Here is a 25,502-nt window from a genome sequence, read left to right as displayed (position 1 = left end):
TCTATGATTTTAGGCCTCTTTTCTTTTTTAATATAAGTATTTAAAGGTGCACTTCTCACATTGTTTTATTTTCATTGTCATTGATTTGAAATGTATTCTAACTTTCCTTCTGGCTACTTCTTTGATGCATGGATGATTTAGATGTTTTGTTTAATTTTAAAATATTTCACGGTTTCCTTAGTACCATATTATTGATTTCTAATTTAATTCCATTGTGCACAGGGAGCATACTCTGTATGAGTTCTGTCCTTTTAAATTTATTTAGATTTGTTTCCTTTTGAATTTATGTAGACTTGTTTTGTAACCCAGCATAGGCTCTATCTTTCCGAATGTTCTATGTGCGCTTGAAAATAATGTGTATTCTGCAGTTGCTGGGTGTAATGTTTCTGTTAGTTTTCTCATCAGTTACTGAGAGGGAACTTTACCTGGTGTAGAAATTGCAGACTTTCCTACCTTTTCCTTTAATATTGTCTTTTTTTCCCTTTATGTATTTTGAAGCTCTGCTGTTAGCAGCCTGCACATTTATGACTGTTAAATTCTCCTGATGACGCCCTCTCCCTGTCCTTCTGTCAATTCCAGAAAGGAGTATTGCAGTATTCTCAAAAAATTCTGAGGAAAAGTGATTTTTAACCTGGACTTTTATATATAAAAAACTGTTAGGGTAGTTTTTTGTAATTATTTGGAAAGTTTCCTGTTTCAGTGTTATGGAATCTCCATGGAGAGCCCACTGCTTTATTGGGAGGTGGGGTTTTGGCAACTTTCTCTATGAAAATTGTTCTGTTTAGATTTTCCGTCTCTTTTGGACTGGGTTTGAGTTACTCTCTTGAGTTTTCAAAGTTATTTGTAGAGAATTTAGCAAAGTAGTCTCAATTTAATTTCTTCTATCTCTTTATTTTTCACTTATTGCTTTTTGTATTTGAGCTTGTGTCCTTTTCTTGACTAGGTTAGAGGTTTTTATTGATTTCTGCTAAGAAGTAAGCTTGACTTAACACTTTTGATCTTTTTTGGTTTCATGAATTTCTATTTTTGTCCTACAATATTTTTTCTAACTTTGAATCTCATAATTAATTCATTTTTCATCTTTAATTTTTATTGAACCACTAAGGCTATGAATTGTCCTCTTAGCACTGCTTGAGCTATGTCCTATAGGTTCTGAATGGTAGTGTTTTCAGTATTATTATTTTCTAGATATTTTGCAATTCTTATTTTTATATTTCTTCGTCATAAGAGTTGTTGGAGAGTTTAAAAATGGTGCACAGAGCCTAGGTGGAAAAGTCCTATTTTCTGATTTACTATTAATTTCCAGTGTTAAAACATTTTGATCAAAGAATGTTTTTACTACTTCCATTTTTTGGAATTTATTACTGTCTTATTTTTGGCCTAAAATGGGTGACTTCATGAATCAGGGACTTGAAAATAGATGTACTCTTTTGTTTCTGGGACAGAGTTTGGCATATCAATCAGATCTACCTTATATTGTAGTCTTCCTTTTCTTGCCTTTTTTTTGGGCCACTTGATCTGATATGAACAGAGAGGTTGAAGTATTCCACTACTAGTGTCCTTACATCTCTGTAGTGTCTCTTATAATTTCTGCTTTATAAATGGTTGCTGCTTTTTTATTTGATGCACAGATATTCATAATATGTCTTCACTATGATTTCTACACTCCCCCTTTTTTGCTCTGTTTAATGCTTTTTTTTTTTTTTTTGGCCATGCTGAGTGGCTTATGGAATCTTAGTTCACCGAACAGGGATTGCATCCAGGACTACGGCAGTGAAAGTGCTGAGTCCTAACCAGTGGACCACCAGGGAATTCCCTCTGTTTAATGTTCTTAACCTAAATTCTAATTATCTGATGTTAAGATAGTGAACCAAATTTTATTTGCATTTGCCTGGTGAAACTTTGACCATACTTTTAGTTTCAACTTTTTGGAATCACTTCATTTCTGGTGTGTTTCTTGCATAGAGTTGGGTTTTGCTTTGTGATCCAGTATGAAATTCTTTTAAATAGGTGAGTTAATAAGCACATTTATACTTATTGGTGTGACAAATATATGTGGTCTGAGTACTGTTATTCTATTTTTCAGAGAATTTTTGTTATTTGGCCTGTATTATTTTGTATATACTCTTTTGATATTTTAGAAGGTTTGTATTTTTCTTCTTGGTTATTTTTATAGGTTTATTAACTCAGCCCTCTTTCTTTGGGCAATATATATTAGTTTCCTACAGCAAGGAACAATATTAGCATGTTTCTTCCTCTTCTTTCCCTTTCCCCTACCACTTAAGACTTGTTAATGAAATTCTAATTATTTGCCTGTGGCTCATTAGTGGGTGATGTTTCCTGATTTCTTTAGCTGTGATTGGTGGGAATTAATGAACTTACTTTCTCATCTTTTCTCCCCTTTATTTTCTCACTTTTTGTTAGCTGTATCCCTTCTGCCTTGGCAGGGCATACACTCTACCCTGTCACTGTAATTCCCTGGTTTGTTTTAGTCTCAGCTCTACATTGAATATATTTAATGTGTACCATCATTCCTTTGACCATGCTTTCTCTAGCATTCTCTTGGTGAATTCATCCAATAGTAGTTTCCTTGAGGGGCTCCTGGGAAAATTTTCTGATTTCTTCTACGTTCAAAGCTGTTTGTACCTTTTATACTTGAAGGATGGCTTGGCTAGATGATAAAATCCTTTGTTCACACTTTTTCTGTATATCTTATAGTTATTTTCCCATTTTCTTCTGCACTGAATATTGCTATGGAAAATCTGGGGCCAGAGTTTTTGGTTTTGGTCTGGCCGTCCAAAGAGCCCTTATCTTTTGGGTGTGTTGCTTTTACTAGGATATATCTTAGAGTTGACCATCTCAGCCACTTTGCCCTGGCGCACCTACTGTGCACTTTCAATACATAGATTCATCTTTTATTTCAGGAAAGTTTTCTTAAATTTAATCTGAATTGTTTTGTTATATTGGTTTGGTTTTCTGCTTCAAAGATTCCGTTAAGTACTGGTTGTATTGTCTTTGCTCATCATCTATAGCCATAATTTTTTTCTCTAGTTTTTTAAACTCTATTTCTATTTCATTTTATTAGGTCCTTAGTTTTTCCCCATATGCTTCTTCTCCCTTGTGCTTCTTCTCATTTCATCTTCACTTCCTTGATAGTTTTAATTTGTTCTTATTTTTCTTGAGTTCTGATTACTCACATTTTTATCTCCTCCTTGTCTCACTCTTTGCTGAGTTCTTATTGTGCTTTGTGATTATCCTTAATAGAGGTGATTGGATTAAGTTTTAAAAATTTATGCCATAACGTTTGCTCAGAATTTTCATATATTCTTTGGCTATGTTGTTTTGATGCATGTTCATCAGGTAAGTTTTGGTGTTCTTTTCCTGTTTTTAATTTAAAATTTAAACGTCTTTTAATTGAGACTGTGCCATATAAAGAACATTATTGCTCATCATAAAATGAATTACCTTGCCCTGGCTATTTGTGGGACAGTCCTCTGGGCGGGGGGGTGTGTGTGTGTAAAGGGGTGCTGGGGACAGGCAGCTTCTATACTTAACAGTTGCAATACTTTCTGCTTACCTGTTTCCACAGACATTCTGCTTTCTGCTAAAATGGCCTTTCTCTGTAGCCCTGCCCTCTCTGTTTCTCTGAACCAAACTGTGTCCAGGAGGTCGTCTGCTGCCAGCCCTGTTGCCCGCCTGCCCACTTCCTTTGCTACACCAAAGGGGTGTATCTTTTGCACTTCTGGGTGAGCCTGTCACTTGCAGAGAGCACACAGTCTCCAAGTTGCCTGGCATGTGTTGCCCAGGGCTCTCTGCTCTTGTCACTCGTTGTATTCTCCCTTTCTTGTCTTCTCCACAGCAAGGCCTCTGCGTTATCTCCACCGTGTACGCTCCAGATTTCATGCTTCTTGTACTAGGTACAGGATGTAGGTTGTCACTCACTTCAGGGTGAGTCCATACTCATGGTGTATTTTGCTGGCATTTTCTGTGATCTTTTCTCTTAGGGCTCTCTGTTTGCTTCTTCCTCTCATCTTAGATTCATGGCTGCTGTTAGCTAATTGTAGCAGCCTTTGAACAGTCTCCTTGTATTGTTGTGCTGAAAATGCTGTGTCCCCCCACACGTCACCCCCGTCATTTACCTTGTTTTGTGATACACAGGAGGAGAAAGTTGGTGCTCCATGGGGCATATTATGTTGGAGGTCTGATGAACTCTTTAAAAGGACCTCTAAGGTCCCTGTTTTGAGAACAGACTTTTAGGGGAGTAAGGTGGAAGCTGGGAATACCTTATGAACACCTTTTGAAGCTATTATAGCTGTTCAGGTGTGTTAATGATGGACTGCATCACAGTGGTAAGTGTGGAAATGGTGAGGAATGGTTAAATTCTGGATAGATGTTGAAGGGAAGCTGATTTGGGGCTTGCTAATGGAATAATGGAGTGTGAGAGAGAGGGGAGCCATTTGCAGCCGTGCATACTGTGTGTATCTGTCTTTTCGAATGCTTCTCTGTATTGGGGAGCTCACGCTGGCTTTAAGTGGGTAGGACCTGTTCACAGGAAGACGTTCCCTACTGTGCTTGTCATCTTGCCCAGTTGCCAAAATGAGCAGGACTTCACACAGTTAACTTACCAGGTGGAGTCCTTTGGTGTTTTAAGTTCTGGGTGGAACTGCTTTTCCTGTGTTTATTCCAGACCTCTTGTGGAGGTCTTGGGTACCCGTGGGCTCAGCTCTGCTTCTCTTCCTGGGCCCAGCGGCACACGTCAGGGGCCTTCCACATGCGCATTTTCTATTCTGCTTAGAGACGAGTTCTTGGGCCCTGCTTGGGGTTAATGCTGCAGCCAGCTGCTCGACATACAGGGGCAGAGCCTGCCCAGCCATTCCTTAGTCATCTCACGAAGTAACCTAAAGCTCCTCCTGCTTGCTAAACTCAGAATCCTTGGCCAAAAGGAACAGCTTCCAAATCTGCTAGGGCCTCTTTCAGTGCATATTTGGATTGTGGTTCTATTAGGTTTATTCGTTATTAATGTGATCCTATTTGCCTTCTCTCTTCCAGAAATTTGTCAAAATTTCTGGTCTGCTGTAGTTTTCAGGGCTGCCATGGTTATATTATTTTTTATTTTTTGTCATTTTTGTGGGATAGTGGGATGGAAGACGGGAAATTCCTGTGCTTACTGTCTGCCATCTTGCCCTGGTTGTTTGCATGCTCCTTAAGAACTGGGTGAGGGGCACACAGAAGAAAAAGAATTTGGGAAGGATCAGAGTTTTTAGGTTTAGAGGTTAGAAGATGATTTGGCTAATATGTAACATACTATTCATTAAGGACCGTAATATTTCTGGCTTATTGTAATCTTTACAGCTGTTCAGTTATATGGGACATATAATATGGAACATAATTGGGTGTCATTTACTTTTTTTTTTGAAGATACCCCCTTAGAGAGTGGAATATGAGAAATTATAACTAAAAATGAGCTGTCTAGTTTATGTCCATGGGAAGTCTTACATCATCCATATTAAGTTTCTGATTAGTTAACTACCTGTAATCATGTGAATTTTAGGAAACAACTTATAATTTTATATCTTTCCTGTATTGGGAAAAATGTATCTCCCTTAAGTGTTAATGAAAGATAGGAGACAGAAGACTGCTTTGGGGAAGATACTCTGAACATTTAAGAATGAAAACATGTCTTAAATGTAGGGTTTGCGTAAGTAGAAAAATTGAGTATATTGAAACATTTTCCCCTTGTACTAAATTTCAAGTGTATTTCCTTACTAGGTTGGGATATCAAGTACTATGCGTATTGCAAGTTAAACCTCACTACTATTTATAATGGCTTTGTGTCTGTGTGCTAAATTGGAAAGGTATTTTATGATGTCACTGTTGGTTGGGTGACAGTAATATTAATGTTTCATGTTAATATTTAATATTAATGCATTGAGGCAGGAATTAGGATAATAGCTTGAAGCATCCCCCCTTCCCCCATGAGCCGAAGGTAGTATTGGTTCATTTTTCTACGTAGTGCAGGCTAACTAAATTTGTCCACCTTATTCTAATATCTTTCTCATTTTAAACCTGCCCAAGGTGCCTTCTTAAACCCCTTCCAGGATTAGCTGTTGCCAAGATGAATGCTCAGGCCTGTTATCCAGAGAGATGGCTTTCCCACAGTGAAATGCATTTCCATAAAAAACTAGAATTTGAACCCAAGAATCCATTATTTAAGTTCTTTGTCCAAGGAGGACAGTCAGAAAAATCACCACCCCCAGATTAGGTGATTCAGAAGGAGGACACTGGGACTCAGCATATAGTTGTTCTCAGGGCTAAGATTTATCCTAATGAAAGGATACAAACAAGATCAGCAAAGGGAAAAGGCACATGGGTGAAATCCAGAGGAAACCGGGTGGAAGATTCCAAGAGTCTGTGAAATCAAGCAAGACGAGCTTAATTCCTCGGAGAACCAGGGCCCAGGGTCTTTACTGGGGGCTGGCCAGGTAGGCACCTTCTGCCTAGCCCATACCGAAATGCCCACAGGGCGAGATGGTTAGCATAAACCACATTGTTTATACAAACAGTTTAGGTAGGCCAGCCATTCTTATCAGGGAAGGATGGGAGCACTGCTGAAACCCAACCTGCCAGTCGTCAGCCAAGGGCCGGGCTTGCCAGCAGGTCCTTCTAAGGAGGGGCCTCTGCTCTGCGTGACGTTAGATATCCAGAGGCCTTGTATTCTCTAAATATTTAGAATAATATGAAAAGAAAGATGCCATGTGAATGGTCGTCAGACTTCCCATACCAGGACTGTATGTGTCTTTCTGTTTTGATTGATACTTAAAAAAAAAATCAGGTTTGTAACATTTGCATTGAAACCTGTGGGTGAACTGGTCATTCTGACTGCTGATGGTTTCTCCAGGTCTCTGAGCCTCTCATCCTTCTGAACCGTGGCCCCGTAGCTCCCCATGAAGATTTTCTTTGCTGGTGTCTTATTTTCCTGTGCAACAGGCACTTCATTGCTTTGCATAAAGTGCTGATAGTAAGACACCTCACAGTCGCAGGGAAGATAATGTGGGAGGGCGGGCAGGTAAACAAGCAGTGTGGCTTTTACTGAACGGAAGCAGTAGGCTACCTAATTCAGCCTTACTGATGCCTTTCGTGGTTTTGAACAAAATTATTAAGGCGATATCGCTTCTCAGGCTCTTAGTAATGGCAAAGGAAGGGGTTGAGGATGGTGACTTTAGTATCACATTTGTGGGGTATGTAAAGGTCACAAACATTTAATTCCTTTTAACAGCATTGTCTTCAACATATTTTGACAGCTATTCAGGACTATGAAACTGCTCAGGAACACAATGAGAATGACCAGCAGATTCGAGAAGGTCTAGAGAAAGCACAGAGGCTACTGAAACAGTCGCAGAAACGAGATTATTATAAAATCTTGGGAGTAAAAAGGTGAGTTAGAAATTTAAAGTTCACATTGTTATTTTTAATCAACTGTTTTAAAGCTAATTGTTGCTCTTTTTTCCCTCTGATTCATTTCCTTTTCTTAGGTAATTTCAGTCATAGATTAAACCCTAACAATCTTGAACATCATAAAGCTGTTTTGAATATATTACAGATAAATTTCTTTGATAGAGACTAGTCATGCAATGATGGAGAATTAGTAGTTGGTGACAAAGAAAGGACACTATAGCATGAATAGGTCCTGGGCCTAGATTTTTTAAGAAGGGTAAAGAGGTGGGAGTGAGCTTTCTTTTGGTGGGGACAGGAGGAAGAGAGGAGTTGGGGAAAAGAAAACTTCTCTAGGCCTAAAAATAAAGTGGCCCTTTCAGAATGAACTTGCAGGCACAGGGAGAACGTAATTTACGCAATACCTGCTTTTATATTAGACCCACCTTCCCTGAACAGGGGACCCATCAGTCTTTCAATCAACACTCTGAAACTTTGTTCTTTTTAAGTAAGCTAACCCAGGAGCAAAATACAAAGTGGGCTTCAAAGAGTCAGTGTCTCTTTTAATGCCAAGAATTGAATCATGGTAGTTTGGAAATTCAGAAAGTTTAAAAATGCATCAATGCAATTTTCTTAAGGGAGAATTGTAAAGCTCAGGAGTACTTTAATTTGTTCCTGGTGAGATTCTAACCTTAGGGAGCAAGCATGCAGGGAAGCCTGGTGACTGTAACGGTCGCGCGGAGCGCTGGGGAAGACGTTCCGCCGGTCATGACGGCAGTATTTACGGTCACGCTGAGCGCTGGGGAAGACGTTCCGCCGGTCATGACGGCAGTATCGGAAAACCAGGTTGCTGATCGGCCAGTGGGATCTTCCTAACTGTCTCTCTTAGCTCCTCCTGGCAGTATGTTGGACACTTCTTAACTAATGATCATGAATTAATTTTACCACCCTTCAGAAATGCCAAAAAACAAGAAATCATTAAAGCATACCGAAAATTAGCACTGCAGTGGCACCCAGATAACTTCCAGAATGAAGAAGAAAAGAAAAAAGCTGAGAAAAAGTTCATTGACATAGCAGCTGCTAAAGAAGTCCTCTCCGATCCAGGTATTGTTTGCTTTAATGTTTCTGTTCTCTTGAAATGGCCGAGTCAGTAACTGGCGACTTCTTAGCTCTATTCCTTTGCCCGTCTTAGAGGCTGTGTCAGGAGTGGACAGTGGGGTGCGTGGTGGGTGGGCCCCCTGGGGCTGACCTCGGGAGCTGGTGATGGTCCCTGAAGCCCATTTTCATGTCTCCCCTTGTCAGACCCTAGGGACCCTCATGTGCACAGTGCAGTGGAGACGCCACCAAGTGTGGAATCAGAAGGCCTGAGAGTGACTCTTACCTCTATTTGAATAAGTTCCTAGAACGTTTTTGGGCCTCAGGTTTTTTCACCAATGATATGCAAGTACAACAAGAGGGATCCTCTTAGGTTCGTTCCTTCCAGCTTCACGGATCAATGTGAATTTTTATACCAAACTTACAGGAAGGAGCTTGATTAGGATGTGGACTGCCAGGCAGGAGTGTGCAGTGGTGGGACAGGGGCAAATACCCAGCCCCGGGCCTGCCCTGCCCTCTGAGAGTGGCTCCCCAGGAATCTTGCTCTAACTCTAACGGTCATTCGATTTACTGGTTGATATAAATGTTATTTCACCATAAGCTAAAACGACCTGGAAAATAAGAGGGAGACAGTTTAAGAATTTAGGTAATACCGAGCAATGCTTTGACATTTCCAGAGGGAATTCCATGTTAAGCTATTCCAGAGGGAATTCCATGTTAAGTTAACCTACTGCTTTTTTGTGGCTTTCCATGTCAGTGGGAGCAGAAACTATGACTTGAGCTAGACAAATTTAACAAAATAGAAGGAAATCACATTTTATGCCCATTTGACAAGTTTCTGAACTACTTATGCTATGGAATTGAAATTAAATGATGTTTGTTCTCAAGTAATTTATAATCCAGTGAGAGAGAGAGAGGAATTATTTAAGGAGTACAGGAGGATACATACTGTTTGTTCTTTTATTCTGCACATGTCGATGCCTGTGAATGGCTCTGTCCTCTCAGCGTGTGCAGCGGGCCGGTGAGGCGCTCTGGAGCTGAGCCCTGAGGGGGGCAGGGGGCCTCCGGGCAGAGCGGCACGCATCGAGAAAGGAGCTGCACTGGGAGTTCTTTTCTGTCCTCTGTGCCTTCTTCTCAGCCCCCGTCCTTACTGTAAAGATGGTAGCTGTTCCTAATCCCTGAGGATATTAGCTTGCTCGTCTGCTGCCCGCAGTGTTCCTTTCTCGCACGTGTCTGCACTGGCCTCTGTCTCATCACGGACTTCGCTCCGGACTGCCAGGCTCAGCAGTGGAGGTGGCCTCCTGGCCTGTACGATAGGGCGCCTCCCTCCCTCAGGTCTGGGGAGCCTTCCTCCTGTTTAGATTTAATAGTGAGGCCCCAGGCGCTTCATGGGTTGACGAGGTTCGCCTGGCTGACTTGATGCTTGCGGGTAGGACGGTGAACACGGCCGTTGGATCAGAAGAGCATGCGTGACTTTGAGGTCTCATTCCCTGCAGTTGCTCGGCTTTCCCAGAGAAGAATTTCCTTGGGTAGCTTCTTGTGAGGAGAGAAGATTTAGGGGGCCCGAACTTGCATGAATATCCATTTTCAACCCTGAACCTCACCGCCTTCTCCATGACTGGTTTCTCCTGAAACCGAGTCTGAGATCTGGGTGGGAGAGGGAGGCTGGATTTGAGCATCAGTCGGTCACAGCTAACCGAGTGTCTCGGTAACCGAGGGGTGGGGTCCTCAGACCCCGCCTCAGCCCACACCTCAGGCAGCGCCTGGCTCTTAGCTTGCTGGTTTCTTTTACAGAGATGAGGAAGAAGTTCGACGACGGAGAAGACCCCCTGGATGCAGAAAGCCAACAAGGAGGGGGCGGCAACCCTTTCCACAGAAGCTGGAACTCATGGCAAGGGTTCAATCCCTTCAGCTCAGGCGGACCTTTTAGATTTAAATTCCACTTCAATTAAACCAGCTGTTTTTCTGCTCTTCATTTTTTAAAGATTAAAAACAAAAAAACCTTGTTCCAGGATCTTAATGAAAACAAAATTTCAGTCTTTCAGTTTGTCCATGACCAAAGAGTTGTTTTCATAGGAAATATCTGTTCTTTCATCCGTTTTAGACTTGAGGCTGATGGGTTTGTGAGGGCAGGGAGGCTGGGGAACGGTTCTTTGTCTGGCAGAGCAGCCTGTGTCTGGGCTGTGAACGTCGGGACGAAGGAGTCTGAGGCAGGCGCACAGAGTTTGTAGTTTTCTACACTGGAGCACGTGGAAATTCTTTTCTTCACATCCTTGCTTACGTGTCAGCGCCTGCATTTGTGAGGAGGAGCGGTGGTGTCTGTCGGGATTCTCCCAGAGGAACGAACGCTCTGAGCTGTATGTTGTTAGGGACGGCTTTGCTTACATTCTGGTCAGTCCGGTCATTTGTGAATATGCTCAGTTTCCACATGCATCCCCATCTCTCTACGAGCATCAATGTGGCTGTCATTGAAGGTGGGCAGAGCCTGTCTTTTAGAAAACCTGCTACTGAATGATTGATAGTCGCTGGAGCCAGGGTTAGATTTGGACTGATGTTAAGCATGTATGTTTTTTTGTTCAGTACCTGCAGGGGAATACTGAAAATCACTGAAATAGAATTAACTATAAATCCTACTGGCCCTTTTCATATGAAACACAACAAATGAAAAAGTAATATGTAAAATAGGTTCAGATAATATAGCAGTGGTATTTAAAATAATATTGCTGTAGTGCAGAATGAAATACTTTAACAACTGAAGTTGTGAGTTAAACAGCATTTCCTGTAACAGGATTGGCTTAGAAATGTAAAGTCGCTCAGTCAACATAAACAAACAGAACGCCATGTTTCCCACTTTTAGTAAATACAGCCAACAGTATCTCTTAGGTCCTGGCCGACCTGGCCCGTGGGTGCTCGTGTGGGACTGTTTTGAGGTGGGCATTAAATAGCAGGCCTGCCCCTTTTTCAGACCTTGATGCCTCTGGATGTTCTCTGCCAGAAAAAAACAACAAAACAACAAAAAACAGGTTTACAGATTTAGTCAGCTCCAGCTGTATGTCCACTATCAAGATGGCATCTCTTCTTGGGATACCTTCTTCTTACCTTTTAAGAGAAATGAACTATTCAGTCTTTATATACCAGATAATTTTTTCCCTAAAAAAAAAAAAAAAAAAAAAAATGAGTTACTTTAATCAAGAACATGAAATATTTATGGAATTATGATGCTGCATTTAAAATCTAAGAGAATTACTTTAGATAAGAATTATTACATTATGGAAAGGTTTTGGTTTTTGCCTCAGAGCATTCTGAAGCAATTTAAGCAGGATAGGCTTAATATATTGTTTTTAGGAAATCAAGCATTTTCTTTGAGTTGCGGGGACTGTCCTGACTGCTAATATCCACAACAGCCAGCCAAGCACAAATTGTTTTCTTCTACAGTCATCCTGAAACATGCGTGGAAAAAAGTTGTTTGAACTGAGACAAAACACATAGTTGAGGTGAACAAAACACGTGAGTGCTTTCTGCATCTATTTAGAAGTTTATTTCTTACCAATAAACTTAAGATTGCATTTTGAAAACTAGCAAACAGCTTGCAGCTCTCATTTTGTTTTAATGTCTCAAAATTCAAGTCAGTGTGAAAATAATTTACAAGGGAAATTCATTTTTGTTTATTCTTTAATCTTGTTACTTCATTAGTTACATCAGCAATTTTTTTTTCAATCTGGTTCTTTCATATATGATGTCACTGTGAACTCTCTGAAATCTAGCGATGGCCTCTACCTACTTTTACAAGTAAGAGTTTTCACACAGAATCAGAACGAGGGAAATATCAAACCACTTGCCGTTCTATCTGGAGGAGAGGATGCAAGGCTGCCAGCAAGGAGGAGCCGGAAGGAGTCCGGATGGCTGGAGGTGGGCCACATGTCCTGGGCACCTGTCACCTCGCCAACTGCCACCCCGCCGCCGAAAGGGTTGTTTGCTTCACTTTTTTCTCCACCTGTAATAACTATAAATTCTGTTCCTAAAGCCTTACCATGGACTGACTTTGGTCATCGTAGTGGAAATGTGCAGAGAGTTAACTTGTTTTCACTGAAGAGGGAGAAGCAAGTATGGTGCCAAGCGCCAGCGCCACGAAGAGAAATTCTCTGGGCTCTGTTGTTTTGCTAATTAATGAAGAAAATAACGACCTTTAAGTTCCAGCCGTGAGGGTCATCAGCGGTCTTCTGGCATCCGCTTGATTGGGAAGGTGGTCACTCCACGCTTCTTTCAGAGTGACTGAGGAGAGCGCTGGGAGTGTGAAGGGACACTCGTCTGTCCTGGCGGCCTGATGCAGGAGGTCATCACTGCTCGCGTGGGTGCCGGGTAACCAGTGTGGCTCTCTTTGGAAAAGCCAAATGAGCGGGGCGCCCAGCCTTGGCTGTATTACGTTCCCCGTTAAACTCCTCCCTCCCTTTTCAGTGAGTGCCGGAAGTGAGGTATTGCTGGCCTGTAAATGGATATTTTTCCACAGCAACAAGTATTCAACACATCAGCCTATAAACCTGAAAAAGTTCTAAAAAGAGAGGATAAATTAATGCCCACTTCTGAAAGTTTGTGCTTTCTCAACATGGATAAATGAAAACTGGAAAACGACTTCAATAGTTTACTAATGTGAATTGGATATAACAATACTAATTTTAAAACATTTTTCTCTTTAGGCAGTATTAAAAGTTTAAGTATCAGCATGAAAACAGAACTCTTTGGGACTCTGATAATGGAATGTAAAAACTAGCCACAGCTTAAGAGAAAAATACTACTGATAACCGAGTATGAAGGAAAAAAGCTAATAGAATCGCAATTTTAAGTTGGCACCATTTTCTATTCATGGTGGAAAATGAAAGATTTCACCTTTAAAGCGTGAAATTGGTCAGAAGTTGTATGTGACATTTACCATGAAAAAAGGGCACAAGATGCTTAGTTAAAAATGGCTCCTCAGTCAGGCCTGTGCCTCCTTAGAGGGACGGGGCACCGGTGACAGGCCCTGTGCGGAGTGTTCATCGAGTACACACCAGTGGTTAACCTAGAGAAATTCATGCAGCTACGTTGAATGTAGTTGACTTTTCCATGTTTATAAAGGAAGGAGGAAGGCAAATGCTGATTTACCAACAATTATCCTTATTCTAAATCAGATCATTCCTTTTTTGTTAGTAGCAGAGTTTATTCTGTAATTGCAAATGATGTTAATAGATGGGGATAATTAGTTTTGTTTAATGATCTCATTTGCTGAATGATTTAAGAGTAAATTTAGCCACTGCGTGGCTTTGTGTATAGTAAACAGACTTTGTTTCTTGCCTCTGTGGTTGAACCTCTCCCGTGCCGTTGAAAGCAGAGCACAGGGGAGGGGGAAACTGGAGATGTCTGATAAGTTAGGCTGTTACTCCTACTGTGGTTGGTTTGAATGAGACAAGACGAAGTAACTTAATCCATCTCAATTTAGTGTCTTAATAAAAACAACACCGAACATTAACTGAAATGGGTCTCAGACATGTCTACAAATATGGGTACTATTTTTATGCCCGTGTATTTTCACATTTAATAAAAATATTTATGGTCAAATGAGTACTTTCTTGCTTTCAGTCTTTTGGAGAAGTCTGTTTTCCAACTTTGCTTTACATGTAATCAGCTACTGAGGTGACAGAGGGCTCCTGCTTGACACGAGCTGCAAGAAGAGCGCAAAAAGCAGAAATGATTACAGTCTCGTAACCCAGCCCCCCGAGGTCCGAGGACAGTGAGGCCTTAACAGGTGGCCGGTTCTTCACTTTCAGTACCATTAAAATCTAACAAACACTTAGGTTGGCTCTGAGGACTTTCCCTTTTATATCATAACACGCACATTTCTGTTAAAGTCCTGAAGGGTGGTGGGGACACTGCGGCTTATCTCAGTCAGATCTCTAACTACAAAGGAGCTTTCTTCCTGTATTCTGCATGTCCTAAAACTACAGGACAGCTAGAAGACTTAGAGAACTTTCCCAGAAAGCAGTTTCCACATTCTTAATAATCATGATACCTACCTTAGCAACACATCATCAATCAGCCTTCGTCTGAAGATACTGCAAGTACCTGCAACAGGCCTGAGGGCTGCCTGCCTGCGCACAGGAGGGGAGAGCCCAGTCTACCAGCCCCTCAGGGGTTGTAAGCCCTGATCCCCCCCCCCACCCTCACGCCCAAGAAATCCAATCACTTCAATCTTAAGGCATATAGGTCACACCCCAGCGACCCTGAACTCTGCAAACCTCTGTCCGCCGAGTCAGTCCTTCCTTGGAGATCAACAGAAGCATGAGATGCACAGTCATCTGTCGCTGCCTTACACTAGGGTTCAGTTTCCTAACAAGGAGGCCTCCAGGTGACAACTCCGAGGTTGCAGTCTTGTTTTGAATACGTTTCCAACCTTCACTAAGGTCAGTCTACTGGGAGAAGCATCTCCTCCAGTTCTAATATGTCACGAGGGACCGAGCAGCTGGGTTTGGAAGGGCCACTGGCAAAAGGAGTTCCAAGGTCTTCCTGAGGAAATTGGAATTGAACGTTGTTAAAAAGCACGAGGGAGAAACCACTGCTTGCAGCATTTCTTGGCGGATTTAAGTTTGTGTTATTTGCATGTTTCCCTGCTCTTACAGGAGATTTCTATAAGAATAGTGTCTCATTTGTATGTATGTATTTATCTATGATGTAAAGGATTTTTTAAAAGAAGACTGGTTGCCCTAAATGGATGTGATTTTTCTCTCTGTGAAAGGTTCTTTAAAGATAGATAGCAAAGGATAACTCTTCTAACAATCCTTCACTGTATTACAGTTTTCTTAGGATTTTATTAATACTCCTTCACACATACCACCTGTTGCAATGTTGTATTTCCTGCAGTTTATGCTTTTGTTGCCGCAGGTTACTAAAACCTCATAAAAGTGAAAGACCTCATTCTACAGTTGCACGATTTTAGTGCAAGCAAACTAGCTTCTCCTCTTGGTAGGTCAACATGCAGTGAATGCCCTGTACAACATGGCCTTAGGTCAGGGGAATTTTGTCTTGGACGCTGTGCAATGAAGAAAAATTGCATCATCAGATCCCAAATAAGGCTCTTTGTCCTTATCCAAGAGCTTTTACCCGATATAGTCAGGAATGATGTTTGTTATGAATAAATACAACTATTAGGAAACAGTGCAGGCATAGAAATACTCCCGGAGAGATTCTGGATGAACACTGATGAATGTTAGAGCCCTTCACTGCACTTTAGGGTCAGATCACCGAAGCTCTCCACGTACTTGACAAACTCCCCTATGTCACCTTGTGCACCTGGCTCCAACCTCCCCACCCCCTCCTCTCCTCCTCATCCTCAAAGGAACAAAACTACCCCCTTGCTAGTCTGCGCCCAGTGTGCACTTCCTCCTACTTCACTTTGCATCCTAAATGTCACTTTCTTACGCCTTCCTGACACTTTCCCTGCTCAGCATTTTCATTTGGATATTTAGTGAATGCCACTTGTACTGGCCTAGTAACTTCAAAAGGACAGCCTCGCGCACTGTAGGTACTTAAATATTTGTTGGATTTGTTCAGGTTAGGAAGACCTAGATTATCGGCCTTCGGACGAAACTGGAAACATTTTTCTGGTGGAAGCAGACTGTGGGAAAACAAAGGAAAGCCTACACACCAGTGGTGGGTTTGCTCACTTTTGTCGATAAGGGAGTTTGAGCATGGTGCTTAGGACTAGGTTAGATGCTCCGCCGTATGATCAGTTATGTTTACTTCGCAATTCATCTTACTCCACAAGGCTGGTACCAAAATTACTCCTTCTCTAACTTGGCTGCAAATTTTAAACACTGGGCTACCTGGAGCCTTTGTCATTCAAATCTTTTGGTTTTGAACCAGTCTTTTAGAATTTGAATACCTTTTCGTCCTTCAATTGTAATCAAAACCTTTGATTTTTTTTTTTTAAAGGGGTTTACTCTGCTTTTTTTTTTTTTTTTAATTTATTTATTTATGGCTGTGTTGGGTCTTCGTTTCTGTGCGAGGGCTTTCTCCAGTTGCGGCAAGCGGGGGCCACTCTTCATCGCGGTGCGCGGGCCTCTATCGCGGCCTCTCTTGTTGCGGAGCACAGGCTCCAGACGCGCAGGCTCAGCAATTGTGGCCCACGGGCCTAATCGCTCCGCGGCATGTGGGATCTTCCCAGACCAGGGCTCGAACCCGTGTCCCCTGCATTGGCAGGCAGATTCTCAACCACTGCGCCACCAGGGAAGCCCAAAACCTTTGATTTTAAAGTGAAATCACATCAGATAGGATGCAAACCTTACATAGTTGGGCAGGATCACGATTGAAATACACTTAAATTCAAGTAATTATGAACTGTAGGGGACATGATTATTCTCCAAATCTGGAGTCTATAAACGAAGCTGTTAACAGTAGGTTCTAAGCAAAGAGACTTCACTCTAGAATTTCTCAGAAAACAGAATTTTATATTTGATAAGCTGGGCTAATAAACAGCAAACTGGGGAACAGCTGTCCCATTACCTAACACTTGGACTCATTTTTTGAGGGGTTACAGGGTGGGCTGGCACCCCTGACCATGTGCTGCCATCACAGAGTTGCCTGTTTGCACACTCACCACCAAAGTCCTGAACCTTTGTGCCTCACCTCCCTCACTTTGCCACCAAAAGTAAGATCTTAAAATCAATTGGTTCTTTGGAAGAAGAAGGACCCCCTTAAGTCTGCTGAACAGAAGTGGGCAAGACAGGGGCTGGGCAGTGACTGAGACTTCGTGGTACTGAGCCTGGATCCGTTAACACTTTTCATTTGATCTCCAAACCAGGGATCTGAGACATACGTCAGAGCCCTTTGATGAACAGTCTCACGTGTTCCAGTGGGAAGTTAAATGCCACCAACTTCTTTGCTGCTGTATCTCAGAGAAGAAAATTCTCTTAGACATGCTTCAGTTACTGAAGGATAGTCTGACTTGACATATACCTACTGCCTTGAACACTATTCATCTGGGTCTTCTTCTGGGTGGTAGCACCTGTCTGTCTGGTTGCATCCCAGGCGCTGGACCTGACCCACAGGAGCAACCGTTTCTTTGGGCAGGCTCCCATTTGTGTCAAACTGCATTTTTACTATTAAAGAAAAGCCTGATTTTGTCTGTAAGCCCAGGCTGACGGCCGGTGGTGCTTCCTGGAAGTATTCTCTTCTCTCCCTCTAGGAGCTTCATTGTTCCCTGAACTTGAGGATAACTGGAGCCGAAGGATGGGCACTTCCAACATCTAACCGCTTGTACCAAAGCATCTGGGAGGCATGGAGAGTTTGGACTGTCTTCAGTCTTATATTCTGGGTTTACCTTATACCAAAACTTATACCCCAAACTTAAATGTCTTTTCAAGGTTAAAACTCAAAATCTCCTAATTCTCAGATACGCTCTGTTCCGACTTCCCTCTGAGAAGGAGGAAGGAGAAGTGGATTGTAACTTCTCAAAACGGGAAACCGTGTGTCTTTGCTCTCTCCTAGGATTTGATTTTTGTTAAAATTTGCTATAGGGCCTGCACCTGAACACCGGAATTCAGGATCAGGAATGTATGTGGAAGGCCTCGGGCTACCTTCCAGCACCCTCAGGGCAGCGGAGCTGGTGGCCTTCTTCGCGAGTGCTGCCCTGCGGTTCAGTTCCCCTAGCGCGTCCCGAGGAGGGGAGAGCTCTGTATGGCGCTGCGCTCTACATGCACTTGACGTAAAAATTAGCCATTTTATAAAAGAATCTCCATGTAAAGAAATATTTATAAGTCTGGATTTTTAGATATAAGGTATCATTCATCTGGAAATGAGACATGTAAATTTAGCCATTCAAATCACAAGCTACAAAGTACATTATTCTGCAGTTTTAGCTTATATTCTATGAAGTACAGAATCTAGCATATTGGAGATGGTAGTTAGTAATAAGTGTGGAAATCAGGTGCCATTACCTAGTGAAGTACCATCTCACAGTCAGCTGGGGCTTCTGCCTAAAGCACCACAGCAGACCTGAGGTAGCTGGGTTGGAGCATCTGGCCTAAGCTAGAAGCTTACAGAGTCTCTTACCTCTCACCAAGCCCCGACTCCAAAGAGGAGTGAGCCGGAGACCCCATGGAACTGGGGTCTTCACCCCAGGCCAAGTTACCACTCAAGCCTTTGACAGCACCCTTGGAACCCACAGGAATAATCTACTTCCATTCCAGGCCACACCTGGAGCACTCCATTTTATCACAGACAAACCCAAACAAGTAACAAAGGGAAGGTTACAGGGAGAGGGAGAGGTCTTGTGATCTCTTATTAGGAAGAATGAAGCTGCTGGGGGCAAAGCAGTTATTTTCAAATACTCTATGGGCTGTGCCATCCAATCGAGAAGGATTAGATTCGTTCAGAAGAGCTCAAAGGAGCAAGAGTAGAGACTGCCAGTAGACAGCTTCGGGCTCGCTGTGGAACTCTGTATGGAGTTGTCCAAAGATGGACCAGCCAGTCTCCAGAGGCAGACAGTTCCATGTGGCCCTGGAAGGTTCCAAGATGGCTTGAGGGTCCGCCTGGCAGGGCCTTGTAAGGGGGGCTGTTCCTCAAACCTCACTTATCACCGGAGTCATCTGGAGAGCTTCTTAGACAATCATGATTTCCCACGCTCACCTCAGCCCTATTCAATCAGCTTCTTCAGGGGACAGTGTCCAAATGACATTGAGGTCTTCTCCAGTCCCAAGATCCTATGATTCTAGAATAGTTGGATAGTTTTTGAATATTTACTATTCCTGTTCATCTATTATTAATATAAAACAGGAAAACAAACTGTTTACACTCTTAACTAAGTTTCTATAAAACTAGCCAGTTCTTTTTTAAAAAGAATACATATATACCCCATAAGCCCATGAATATCATTTTATGAAATAAAAATTAGAAACATTAAAAAAATACAAATACTGCATAGGATTAAAACATCATATGGTTTAAGATAAACAAAATAAGTAATTACAGTGTGACACTACTTCCATTTTAAAACAACAGTTAAGGTATAAATGGGCTTACTTTAAAAAAAAATTATTCGGAGATAACCATGAGTCCTTCTTCTTTCTCAGAAGAAAAAACACAAAATAGATTTCTCTAATTTAAAAGCATCTTTTGAATGAAGAAATATGGATGCACACAGAGCTGGAATATCCAAACATGTAGATGGTTTGCTAATTCCCCATGAGGACCAGCTAGTCAGATACGTTCTTCTACTTGGTTATCTGGCAAAACTATCACTTTAACTGGTGAAAACACAGTGTTTTGAACAATCTAGTTTTAAATACTCAATGGTCATTTCTTATATAACTTAAACTTATTCAATACATTAAACACATGTATTTTTAAATAATATAATTTAAATTGAAGAATATGTCACTGATCCTTAATGAAACTTTCAAAAGTCTTAGCAGTAGTTCCACATTTCCCCAGCAGGTGGCAGATTTCTTGTCATACTTTCTCATCTTCTTACACAGGCCCGTGCTAGAGTTCATCATGTGTCAAAACTGTAGGGGAGGAAAGTTTATTTAGCTCCTGACATCTCAAACATCACATTAGCGTAAACCTGACTGAGGTATGAATTAATATAATAAAAAGCATAGGCGCTCCCTGAGGATTCTGTTTGTTAGTTTAGTACCTACTTGCTTCACTATGTGCCATAAGAATAGTTCTTTGTATGTTATGGGATCTATTACATTGTATCATAACTACTTGCCTCTTTACCCACCTAGAAGTGAGTTCCCATGAGTCTATGAGAACAAGGACCATACCTTATTTATCTTTGTTATCTTCAGGACCTAGCACCCTGCCTGGCAATAGAGGCCTTGAACAGTACTAACAGATTACTCACCATGTACAAAGTATCCTGTTATTAATGTAATGGAACAACAAAAAGCAGAAGACATATATGGTCCTCGTCTAAGATGCGAGGACAGAGCATTCAAACACAGACACAAATACTATACAAATGTGAGAATCAGTACTAGTGAAGACCCTTAGAGATCAAAATGGTTTCTTCACCTTCTGCATCATTGAGCCATCACATACTGATTTAAGAACACTGAAAATTCAAGATATTTTCAGGCAGAAATTAATTAATATACAGTTTAAATGGATCCTGTTCCATAATTCAAGATGGCAGACTATATCTCTCCACTAAACTCCACTGGAAAGATAAGAAATATAAAAGGGAATAGCAATAAAGACAATGGGAGAAGTGGTTATGAGACAACACTGGAGCAGAGTTATCAACGAATTTCTAAACGCGGAAAACAGAATACACAGCTGAGATGATGAGTTGATTTTCTTGACAGAGAAGCCTGGGAAAGCCTCCTAACAGAAAACACTGGTGGGGAGTACATCACCCAGTGAAGCAATTAACTGAAGGACTGTATGGAAAATCTGTGCACGTCAGCTCTCCACTCTCATTCCTTCTTCTGCATTGCAGAAAGAAACTGACAGCCTGGTGTTTATTCCAAGATAAAAAGTGGAAGGCTAAAAATAGAACAGTTTATTGAGAGAAAGAGAAAGAAAGAGAGAAAGCGAGAGAGAGAAAGAGAGGGAGAGATTTTTGTATAGGTATTGATGCTCTTGAGTGAAGTCCCCTCTTTGTGACTTTTGGCCAGGCTGGTGTGTGGGATGGGCTTGTTCTGTTCCAGGCCCACAGATCTAGAGAGAAGCCTGCCAGTTCTACACCGTGCTAATACACCTGCAGTTACCAATTAACCCCCCCGTTCAGGGAAGAAGCCTATTGGAGAAACAAACACATTTACACCATCACAGAGGAAACTCAAGCCAGCTATGTATACTGATTAATCTCATCTTTTATTCTTAAATGTACACTAACAGATAAGAATCTCCAGGCGTTTGAAGATAATCAACAGTAAAAGAAAAAAGGACCAAGATGAACACACAAATGATTCAACCAAAGGAAACAAAGATAACCAAGAGAACCAAAGAGACTCTTAAAATAATTATAATTAATGTTTTCCAGAGATATCTGAAAAGTCAATAAAGCCACAGAACAAGAACAAATTGAAACTAAAAGAAAACAAACAGGGAAAAGAAAGATTTGCTGGAAATTAAAATGTGACTGCCCTCTTAGAAGCAGCCACATAGCACAGGGAGATCAGCTTGGTGCTGTGTGACCACCTAGAGGGGTGGGATAGGGAGGGTGGGAGGGAGACACAAGAGGGAGGAGATATGGGGATATATGTATATGTATAGCTGATTCACTTTGTTATAAAGCAGAAACTAACACACCATTGTAAAGCAAGTATACGCCAATAAAGATGTTAAAAAAAAATGTGATTGCCCTCTTAAAAAGAAAGATCAATAGAAGGATTGAAGATAAAGTAAGAAAGTTTCCCAGAACACAGAGGGAAGATTAGGGAATAGAAAAATAAAATATTAAAAACAGAAATACAAAGATCATAAGAGACTACTATGATCAATTACATGCCAACAAATTGGACAACCAAAAAGAAATGGATAAATCTCTAGACACTTACAATCTACCAAGACTGAATCATGAGGAGACAGAAAATCTGAACAGACCAATTACTAGTAAGGAGACTGAATCAGTAATCAAAAACCTCCCAATAAACAAAAGCCCAGGATGAGATGGCTTCACTGGTGAATTCTACTAAACATTTAAAGAAGAATTAATACTAATCCTTCTCAAGCTCTTCCAAAAACTATAAGGGGTGGGAACACTCCCAAACTCATTTTACAAGGCCAGTATTACCCTGGTAACAAAATCAGACAATGACACCCTGAGAAAATTAAATTACAGGCCAATATCCCTCATGAACACAGACGCAAAAATTCTCAACAAAGTATTAGCAAACCAAATTCAACAATACATTGAAAGAAACATCCACCATGATCAAGTGGGATTTATCCCAGGGATGCAAGGATGGTTCAACATCCACAAATCAATCAATGTGATATGCCACATTAACAAAATGAAGGATACATATCATATGATCATCTCAATAGGTGCAGAAAAAGTGTTTGACAAAATTCAACATCCGTTTATGATAAAAACTCTCCACAAAGTAGGTATAGATGAAACATACCTCAACATAATAAAGGCCATATATGACAAACCCACAGATAACATCATACTCAAAGCAGAGAGCTTTTCCTCTGAGATCAGTAAAAAGGCAAGGATGTCCACTCTCACCCCTTTTATTCAACATAGTATTGAAAGTCCTAGCCAGAGCAATTAGGCAAGAAAAAGAAATAAAAAAGCATTCAAATGGGAGAAGAAGTAAAACTGTCACTATTTGCAGATGATATATATGATATTATATACAGAAAAACCAAAAGACTCCACCAAAAGTTTTGAACTAGGAAACAAATTCAGTAAAGTTGCAGGATACAAAATCAATGTACAGAAATCTGTTGTGTTTTTATACACTAACAGCTAGGTATCAGAAAAAGAAATTAAGGAAACAATCCCATTTACAATTGCATTAAGACCAGTTTAACCAAGGAGAAATATATTTAACCAAGTGGGTGAAAGACCTATACACTGAAAACTGTAAGACACTGATGAAAGAAACTGAAGACACAAAATAAATGGAAAGATATTCTGTGCTTGTGGGTTTGAAGAATCAATATTATTAAAATGTCCATATTACTCAAAGCAATCTACAGATTCAATACAATCCCTATCAAAATCCAATGATATTTTTCACAGACATAGAACACAGAATCCTAAAATTTGTATGGAACCACAAAAGGCTGAATGGCTAAAGCAATCTTGAGAAAGAAGAACAAAGCTGGAGGCATCACACATCCTCATTTCAAGCTATATCACAGTAATCAAAGCAGTATGGCACTGGCATAAAAAGAGACAAATAGATCAATGGAACAGAAAAGGGAGCCCAGAAATAAACATATATATATATAAACATATAATATATATATATATTAGTTTATGACAAAGGAGCCAAGAACATGCAATGGGAAAAGGACCGTTTCTTCAATAAATGGTGCTGAGAAAACTGGACAGCCACATGCAAAAGAATACAACTTGACTGCTGTCTTACACCATGTACAAAAATTAACTCAAAATGGATTAAAAATTTGAACAGAAGACCTGAAACCATAAAACTCCTAGAAGAAAACAAAGGTGATGACCTCCCTGACACTGGTCTAGGCAATGATTTTTTAGATTTGACATCAAAAGCAAAGGCAACAAAAGCTAAAGTAAATAAATGGGATTACATCAAATTAAAAAGCTGCACAGCAAGGGAAACCACCAAAAAATAAAAAGGCAACCTATGGAAGGGTAGAAAATATTTGTAAATTATATATCTGTTAAGGGGTTATTATCCAAAACTTATATAGAACTCCTAAAACTCAATAGCAGAAAAACAAACAATCTGATTAAAAACTGGGCAAAGGATCTGAATAGATATTTTTCTAAAGAAAATATACAGATAGCCAACAGGTACATGAAAAGGTTCCAATGTCACTAATAATTAGGGAAATGCAAATCAAAACCACAAGATATCACCTCATACCTGTTAGAATGTCTACTATCAAAAAGACAAAAAATAACAAGTGTTGGCAAGGAATGTGGATAAAAGGGAACCCTTGTACACTGGGTGGAAATGTAAATTGGTGCAGCCACTATGGAAATCAATGTGATGCTTCCTCACAAAATTAAAAATTGAACTGCCATATGATCCAGCAATTGCACTTTTGAGTATTTACCTGAAGAAAACAAACAAAAAAACCCCCAATTCAAAAAGATATATGTACTTCCATGTTCACTGCAGCATTATTTACAATAGCCAAGATATGGAAGCAACCTAAGCATCCATCAATAAATGAATGGATAAAGAAAATGTGGTATACACACACACACACACACACACACACACACAGAAATATTATTCAGCCATAAAAAAGAAGGAAGTCCTGTCATATGCGATACCATGGATGGACCTTAAGAGTATTACACTAAGGGAATTAAGTCACACAAAGAAAGACAAATGCCATAAGATATCACTTTTACGTGGAACCTAAAAACAAAAACAAAAGCAACCAACCAAGCTCACAGCAACAGAGAACAGGTTGGTGGTTGCCAGAGGTGGGGATGGGGGATGGATGAAATGGGTGAAGGGGGTTAAAAGGTACCAACTTCCAGTTAAAAAATAAATTAGTCATAGGGATGTAATGTACAGCATAGTGACTGAAGTTAATAATACTGTCTAGTATACTTGAAAGTTGCTAAGAGAGATCTTAAAAGTTCTTATCACAAGAAAAAAACTTAACTATGTATGGTAATGAATGTTAATTAACCTTATTGTGGTGATTATTTTGCAATATTTACAAGTATCAAATCATTATGTTGTACACCTGGAGCTAATATAGTGTTATATGTCAACTGTATCTCATTTAAAAAATGGGAAAAAAAGGAATAATAGGTCATGACCAAGTAGAATTTATTCTAGGAATACAAGGATGATTCAATATTAGGAATAATGATTCAATATTAGAAAATCTATTAATATAGTTTATCATACCAATATATCCAAGTAAAAAAATCATGTAGTAACCTCTACTTTTGAAGAGACAGTTGATAAAATACAACCCATTTTGATAAAAACACTTATTAAACTAAGAATCAATGGATATTTCCTCAGCGTGATAAAAATACATGAAAAAATAGCTTTAGTCCAAAGCTATTATCTTACTTAATGGGGAAACACAGGAGGTTGGCTAGGCAATGTGAGAAAAAGAAAAGATGCCTACCACTACCACTGCTATTTAATATTGTATTAGATATATAAGCCAAAACAATTAGACAAGAAAAAGCAATGTGAGGGTAAAAAAAAAAAAAAAGGATTAGAAAGGAAGAGGAAAAACCATCTTTGGTTGCAGGTAAGATGTACATATTCCTGGAAAAACTCAAGAGAATCAACTGAAAC

At 40.4% G+C, this 25,502-nt stretch overlaps 2 protein-coding genes across 2 annotated transcripts in view; one reads left to right on the top strand and one right to left on the bottom strand.

The window, feature by feature from the left end:
* The window catches only part of DNAJC3 (DnaJ heat shock protein family (Hsp40) member C3), an 85,260-nt gene extending 73,151 nt beyond the window's left edge, over window positions 1-12,109 (top strand). The window contains exons 10-12 of the mRNA XM_061170866.1: window positions 7,302-7,434; window positions 8,387-8,535; window positions 10,321-12,109. Of these exons, the coding sequence (XP_061026849.1) occupies window positions 7,302-7,434; window positions 8,387-8,535; window positions 10,321-10,478 (440 nt within the window). The 3' untranslated portion in view covers window positions 10,479-12,109. The remainder of the gene's footprint in view (window positions 1-7,301; window positions 7,435-8,386; window positions 8,536-10,320) is intronic.
* A 7,465-nt stretch (window positions 12,110-19,574) lies between these two features.
* Window positions 19,575-25,502, bottom strand: part of UGGT2 (UDP-glucose glycoprotein glucosyltransferase 2) — a 172,103-nt gene continuing 166,175 nt past the window's right edge. The window contains exon 39 of the mRNA XM_061170577.1: window positions 19,575-20,060. Within this exon, the coding sequence (XP_061026560.1) occupies window positions 20,038-20,060 (23 nt within the window). The 3' untranslated portion in view covers window positions 19,575-20,037. The remainder of the gene's footprint in view (window positions 20,061-25,502) is intronic.

This window comes from Eubalaena glacialis, chromosome 16 (genome assembly GCF_028564815.1).
Source record: "Eubalaena glacialis isolate mEubGla1 chromosome 16, mEubGla1.1.hap2.+ XY, whole genome shotgun sequence".
In the NCBI taxonomy this organism is placed as follows: Eukaryota; Metazoa; Chordata; class Mammalia; order Artiodactyla; family Balaenidae; genus Eubalaena; species Eubalaena glacialis.
This window is presented reverse-complemented; position numbering and strand designations above follow the sequence as displayed.